The 7,500-nt window shown below is 51.6% G+C and overlaps 1 protein-coding gene across 17 annotated transcripts in view; it reads left to right on the top strand.

Moving 5' to 3' along the window:
• Nucleotides 1-7,500, top strand: part of ebf3a (EBF transcription factor 3a) — a 96,996-nt gene that overhangs the window by 59,446 nt on the left and 30,050 nt on the right. For 11 of the 17 annotated variants that reach the window (XM_081697645.1, XM_081697642.1, XM_081697639.1 and 8 more), the window contains one exon: nt 2,637-2,781. In XM_081697645.1, coding sequence (XP_081553771.1) covers nt 2,637-2,781 — 145 coding nt within the window. The remainder of the gene's footprint in view (nt 1-2,636; nt 2,782-7,500) is intronic. The other 6 variants (XM_027013252.3, XM_027013253.3, XM_027013258.3 and 3 more) reach the window with 1 other exon arrangement.

Raw genomic sequence — 7,500 nt, 5'->3', positions numbered from 1 at the left:
CTGGTGGTAGCAGGGAGTCAGGGCTGAGATTGTGGGAGTGGCGGAGAGAGGATAGTCCAGTCATACCGATGGGCCTGGAACCTTACACAGCATCTACACACAGAGTGTCCCTGCATCTACGCTCGGCATACATATAATTTCCTTCACTGTGATATTGGCTTTTTACCACCAGAATGCATCTGGTTGTCTCTGTATATGGATCCCAGCCTCATACTGTCATATTTTGTTCTCCAACAGCCTAAGCAACAGGATGATTTCATAACATGTTTATATTGCAGCTTCAACAACCCAAATCTCATAAAGAGCAAATTCCCTAGTGTTACATACCGTGTTCATTTAAGTCCATCTGGACACAAATGATCCAACAATGGGAGTGTTTTTTTATTTTTATTTGCATAACTCGTCTAACATCTAACTAAGCTAACGTATATTTCCTGGACATACTTAACGTGGGCCTGGCCAACGCAGGCCAGCAGCGCGTCCCTCTTTATCCTGAGCCGAGAAGCCACTTTTCAAAGTGGGGCTGTCTATGTGAGCGGGGGGCCTGTCTCTTATCCTGACGGCTCCATGTTAAACTAAATGCCATCTCCAGAATAAATTTCACACGTGTTCTGTCCAGAGAGCTGCTGTGGTAGGGTCGTGCTTTGGGTGCTCCGCTCTCTCCTATCACTCGCCCGGGCAGCTGGGGGCCAGAGCTCTGCCTATCCATCATCCTCCCTGAGAACGACAGACAGAGAGGAGGATGAGCAGAGAGAGAGAGAGAGAGAGAGAGAGAGAGAGAGAGAGAGAATGAGGTTAGGAATCACCAGCCGAATAAACATTAGACTAGCTTCACTTTTTTTCCTTCTCTCTCTCTCTCTCTCTCTCTCTCTCTCTCTCTCTCTCTCTCACCATTCCCATTCACCTCTCTTGCTTCCTTGTCCTCATTCAGATGCTAAACGCCCCTCTTCAGACGGGCCCTGTGAGCGCCTGTGTGCTCTGGATAGTTGTTGTTAAACAGATGAAAGCGGCGAGAGAAAACGATCTCCCTAATTCACTAAAAGCGTTTCTCTTTCTGTCTTCAAGAGGCCCCCTTTCCGCATGCGGCCCCTCCCCCCCACGACACATGCTGCTTCTAACAAGGGAAAACGGATAATCAATAGATCAATAGCTCGATGCGGACGGCCCGCGCTAGCGCCGAGATGGCCACGGGCAGCGTTCGGGAGACCGTTAACGGCTGGAAGAGCCGGCGAGGCCCTCTTCTTCTCCTGGTCTGTTCAGACGAGCAGCAGATTAAAGTCTATTTGGTCAGTGGCTTTGTCAAAGGACCAGGCACAACAGTGCCTCCCCCTCTCTGTGAGTGACAGGTACTCTACAGACCTCACTCGAACGGTCCTCTTTATCTAAAACACACATACTTGTAACTGACCGTGTGCATCCTTTAATGGAAGGCGGAAAAAAACCCTTTTATCCTCACAGAGGTTAATTGTAGCTCTCAAATGAGAAATGGAATCTGCTTTATATAGCTTGATGGCTCTGAAACTTTTTCTTTTTTGACATATGGACCTACTGCAGTTGGACTCCAGGAATAGGAAACGTTAAATATTGTTTAACTTCATTAAGTGGCTGTGACACCTGGGGCAGGAGGCGGGGGCAGTGTGGGTACTCCATTTTTGGAAAAATAATGAAATATCAAATGATGGATGTGTCCTGTGAGTCTGTAACAACAGCGGGTAATGTTTATTAGCTGCTGTCATTGTGAAATGTGTCTTTCTCCTAATCCCAGGCCTCTGCAGCAGGTTAGCTATTAGCTGTTAGCTGTTGTTAGCGGTGTGTGCTGCTGATCTGGGAGCTGTTTGCATATCTGTGTAGCGTGTGAAGAGAGCGTTGTGGGACTGTTGTGGGTTGTGGGTTCCAGTGCACGCGGGCCCATTAGCCCGCACTCCCGACGCACTGGAGTGGGCCTCACGCTGATCGCACCAGCGTCACGCGGCTCGGTGCCTGAGACCAGGCTGCCCGTCTGATCCGCAGACTGCAGTGTACTGTCTTAAAAAGGTGAGACAGCTCTGTGGGGAAATTCAGTAGTGTCACACTGGTGAAGGGCCCTGGCCCCGCCCACCCCGTGGCCCTGACCCCGCCCACCCCATGGCCCCCTCTTCTCTCATAAAATAAACACACTGAGGGTCTGTCTGCAGAGTCCAGCCTCCGGACCCTGTCTGCAGTTAGTGAGCGCTTGCACGCTTTGCGGCATTTAAAATAAAGCTCACATAGCACAGCAGAAAATGGGGACAAGTCAAACAAACAGAGCCAGAAAAACTGTGTGTGTTTGAGTGTGTGTGTGTGTGTGTGCTTGAGGCTGGAAGAGTGCAGAAGCATAACATTGCAGAGGATCATGTGCTAACTGAGCCACACACACACACACACACACACACACACACACACACACACATTTAGAACCCTAGCCATTATAAGGAGAACAGTCTTTATTATGTGGTGTTGCAAGCAAGAGTGGAACAAAGTGAGGCACAGTGTCAGAAAGCTTTGGGAGAGGACCGTGATTAGTGTTTCTCTCTCTCTCACACACACACACACACACACACACACACACACACACACACACACACACACTAATGACCATCACTCTGCTTTCTCCCCAGGTCGTTATATCGACGACAGTTAACGTGGACGGTCACGTGTTGGCCGTCTCGGACAACATGTTTGTCCACAACAACTCGAAACACGGGCGCAGAGCTCGTCGCCTCGACCCCTCTGAAGGTACGGCCCCCCCCTATCTGGACAATGGTAGGCACATTTTATGTCACCTTCTCCTCCCTCTTCTTCCTCCTCTCCTCCTCTACCTCTGCCACTTGACCACGCCCTCTCCCTGCTTCCCATCCATACTCCTGTGTGCAGTAGTGTAGAGGCGAATGGCGGCTGGCTAGTCCTGTAGCGATTAGGTCGTTAGCACCCCACCCTCCTCCTCCCCCTTCACGTGCACCTTTAGAGCACACGGGGGGATTTCGTTCCCCCTATGTTGCTACTTGCTTCTTCCATCTTTCCTATTATTATTATTATTATTATTCAATATGTACATTTTCTTACTTTTCATGAATGGTTTTGGGCCACGTGTGTTTTGTTTTGCCCCACACAGTGATTGAGGCGGCCTGTGTAGCGGGCGTGGTGTAGTGGAGGCGGCCTGTGTAGCGGAGGTGGTGTTAGTGGAGGTGGCCTGTGTAGCGGGCGTGGTGTTAGTGGAGGCCGCCTGTGTAGCGGGCGTGGTGTTAGTGGAGGCGGCCTGTGTAGCGGAGGTGGTGTTAGTGGAGGCGGCCTGTGTAGCGGGCGTGGTGTTAGTGGAGGCGGCCTGTGTAGCGGAGGTGGTGTTAGTGGAGGCGGCATGTGTAGCGGGCGTGGTGTTAGTGGAGGCGGCCTGTGTAGCGGAGGTGGTGTTAGTGGAGGCGGCCTGTGTAGCGGGCGTGGTGTTAGTGGAGGCGGCCTGTGTAGCGGGCGTGGTGTTAGTGGAGGCGGCCTGTGTAGCGGAGGTGGTGTTAGTGGAGGCGGCCTGTGTAGCGGGCGTGGTGTTAGTGGAGGCGGCCTGTGTAGCGGGCGTGGTGTTAGTGGAGGCGGCCTGTGTAGCGGGCGTGGTGTTAGTGGAGGCGGCCTGTGTAGCGGGCGTGGTGTTAGTGGAGGCGGCCTGTGTAGCGGGCGTGGTGTTAGTGGAGGCGGCCTGTGTAGCGGGCGTGGTGTTAGTGGAGGCGGCCTGTGTAGCGGAGGTGGTGTTAGTGGAGGCGGCCTGTGTAGCGGGCGTGGTGTTAGTGGAGGCGGCCTGTGTAGCGGAGGTGGTGTTAGTGGAGGTGGCCTGTGTAGCGGGCGTGGTGTTAGTGGAGGCGGCCTGTGTAGCGGGCGTGGTGTTAGTGGAGGCGGCCTGTGTAGCGGAGGTGGTGTTAGTGGAGGCGGCCTGTGTAGCGGAGGTGGTGTTAGTGGAGGCGGCCTGTGTAGCGGAGGTGGTGTTAGTGGAGGTGGCCTGTGTAGCGGGCGTGGTGTTAGTGGAGGCGGCCTGTGTAGCGGGCGTGGTGTTAGTGGAGGCGGCCTGTGTAGCGGGCGTGGTGTTAGTGGAGGCGGCCTGTGTAGCGGGCGTGGTGTTAGTGGAGGCGGCCTGTGTAGCGGAGGTGGTGTTAGTGGAGGCGGCCTGTGTAGCGGAGGTGGTGTTAGTGGAGGCGGCATGTGTAGCGGAGGTGGTGTTAGTGGAGGTGGCCTGTGTAGCGGGCGTGGTGTTAGTGGAGGCCGCCTGTGTAGCGGGCGTGGTGTTAGTGGAGGCGGCCTGTGTAGCGGGCGTGGTGTTAGTGGAGGCGGCCTGTGTAGCGGGCGTGGTGTTAGTGGAGGCGGCCTGTGTAGCGGGCGTGGTGTTAGTGGAGGCGGCCTGTGTAGCGGGCGTGGTGTTAGTGGAGGTGGCCTGTGTAGCGGGCGTGGTGTTAGTGGAGGCGGCGTGTGTAGTGGACGTGGTGTTAGTGGAGGCAACTGTCAGAGTCAAGGTTTATCTGCTCCGTTAGGCAACTTGGTGGTCAGCTCTGCTCTCTGCCGTTTGGCCACCCTACCCCAGGAAAGCCGTAGTCTTCTGACCGAGTTGCCTAGTGTATTATGGGAAACAGAGGGGCACAGAAGCTCAGGGTCTGCAGCTCCAGGTCTTAAATTTTGAGTGAGCGTCGTGCTTGCTCCCATGCTGATGGGAGAGCCAAGAACCCACGCACACTACGCAACATAACCAGCTACACGTTTAAAAACATAACATTTGTATTTCCTTTGCTTTAATCAGCCAGTAATTACCATATCATCTAACCCTGTAATATATAATGAACCAACCAAAAATATATTAATCCCTTTGCCCCTGCGAGCGGCAGAACGCAAAGTTATTTGTTTTTATGGTTATTTTTTAGTTCTTTTATTGATGACAGGAGCAGAATGAAAATAATGTAATTGAGCATGTGTGCCCTGAACGCTCGAGTCAGCCGGCCCCCATAACGTGTTGTTTGTCTCTGTCCTCCGTGCTGGTTTGATGCTAGGTGTGTTTTGCTTAGCAACCGCCTTTAATTAGGAGAGCAATTAAGAAGGTTGAAGCCTCTCCCCTCATCTTACTAGACCCCAGGGGACAGAGTAAGAAAGAGAGAGAGGCAAAGAGAGGCAGAGAAGGAAGGAGGGAAAGAGAGAGGGGCTCACCCCTTACACCACAGGGACTGGCCCCCAGACTGACGTGCTCTCTCTCTCTCTCTCTCTCTCTCTCTCTCTCTCTATCCTGCAGTCTCCCTCTCTGTCTCCTTCCTCCATCCATCCAAGATCTGCTTATCGCTTGACGGGTTTAAACGGCTGTATTTGGATCATTATGATAGCCTTATTATTTATTACAATTACTTTTATAAATTAATATTACTTTTATTCTCTCAAGTGCGAAACGCAGTAGTCTAAACTTTAGACGACTGACATCTCAGTTTGGACTTTCATCCTTTCCAATGCGCTCTGTTGAAAAGTCTTTAAAAGAAAATTCCAGACAGTTTTAAAATCTCACCTGCTCCTTATATGCCCTCATGTATACACACACACACACACACACACACACACACATACTGCCATGATCATGTGCAGTTTCCTTTTGCACCACTTAGCTACCTGGGGTTTTAGCTGACCCAGACGTCAAATTTGGGCCGAGCAGATATTGCCACCAGTCTCCTAATAAGGGCCTTTAGGAGCGTAATGGGAACACTTAGCCCAGAAGAAAGAGTGACATGCAACGCTGGACTTATGACTGTCATCCAGAAAGTGCCCTCAGCCTCCAAGCCCCACTATAATCACTTCTGCTAATTTCACAGGATTATTAGGCAGACTTCTGAACTTTTCCAGAGAGACAGAGAGACAGAGACAGAGCGAGAAGGAAAGGATAAAGCCGCCTTGTATCGTTTTGACTTTACTAGCACACAGTTGCTCCGCACACCCACACACTAATCACCGCACACAGCTTCTCCACACACCCGCTACAACCCGCGATGCCAACACCGATCACACAGAATAAGGTGACTGGCTCTGTTCTCCTCTGAAGGAAAAGAACAACTGTTGGAATGTACGCATGTGTGTGCATGTGTGTGTGTGTGTGTGTGTGTGTGTGTGTGTGTGTGTGTGTGTGTGTGTGAGAAAGCGGGAGACACAACCACACATGCATGGAGCATGTACTGTGAACCATAATGTCAACCATATATACACACTGGGGTTAGGGCTACAGTTCGAAGACAAGGTGTTAGAGATTAGAAACGCATTCAGAAAAGTGATAAAGAGCTGAGAGAGAGAGAGAGAGAGAGAGAGAGAGAGAGAGAGAGAGAGAGAGAGAGAGAGAGAGAGAGAGAGAGAGAGAGAGAGAAAGAAAGAGAGGGAGGTATATCAGAAACTCTTCTTCCCCTAGTGCTGTTATCTAATCATCTAATATGGGCTAATGTTCCCAGACAGTGAATTTACTCTGCCGTCTGATCTTCACGTAAAAGGAATTCCCCTGCTGTTGTCCCAATGGTCTGCGGTCCTGCCTCCCACCGCCTGAGTACACTAACGCCTGCCACACACCCGCACCCACACACTAACCCCCGCACACAGCTGCTCCACACACCCGCACCCACACACTAACCCCCGCACACAGCTGCTCCACTCACCCGCACACTAACTCCTGCAGACAGCTGCTCCACACAGCCGCACCCGCACACTGACCCCTGCACACTAACCCCTGCACACAGCTGCTCCACACACCTGCTACAGCTTGGAGAGCACCTCATATGTGCACCTCATATGTGGAGGTGTTTTTTACACCTCATCCATATACACATGGTCATTGCATATAACACACATACTAAGACACGACAAACAGCCCCCACTACCCACAGACACATGTTTGCATGCACACACACACACACAAACACACACGCACACATCCATAAGACCTATAGTTGGCAGTTTATAAAAAAAACCTTGGTAATTCTGTAATGTGCTGATTGTACTACTAGGTATTTGCAGATTTGCAGAGCAGGAGATAGTACCAATAAAGGGTGAGGGGCACACAGACAGAAAGACAGACAGTACAGAATGTAGAGGGAGAATTAAATAAGAGTGAAAGCTTACTCTTCTCATCTCCCCTTTTCCTTTCTCTCTCTCTCCCACTCCCTCTCCCTCTCTTTCTCTCTCTCTGTCCCACTCTTTCTCTCCTCTCCCTCTCTGTCTCTCTCTCTCTACGTTGTGTGTCGAAGGCCTGCAGCTCCAGTTCCATTTGCATACCAAGTGGCGGTAATGTTGTTAGGTTTATGCAATAAAGACAAGCAGATCGCGTCTGCAGGGCTGTAGCCTGTTAAAAGGGCCAGATGGGCAACACACACACACACACACACACACACACACACACACACACACACACACACACACACACACACATGCGCGCGCGCGTGCGCGCGAGGTAGAGCTATAATCCCATCAGCGCCTGGATCAGCCTGCCATCTGGCC

Source organism: Electrophorus electricus, chromosome 15, assembly GCF_041902795.1.
Source record: "Electrophorus electricus isolate QZ-2024a chromosome 15, ASM4190279v1, whole genome shotgun sequence".
In the NCBI taxonomy this organism is placed as follows: domain Eukaryota; kingdom Metazoa; phylum Chordata; class Actinopteri; order Gymnotiformes; family Gymnotidae; genus Electrophorus; species Electrophorus electricus.
Note: the sequence above shows the minus strand (reverse complement) of the source record. Positions and strands in the feature narration are given on the sequence as shown.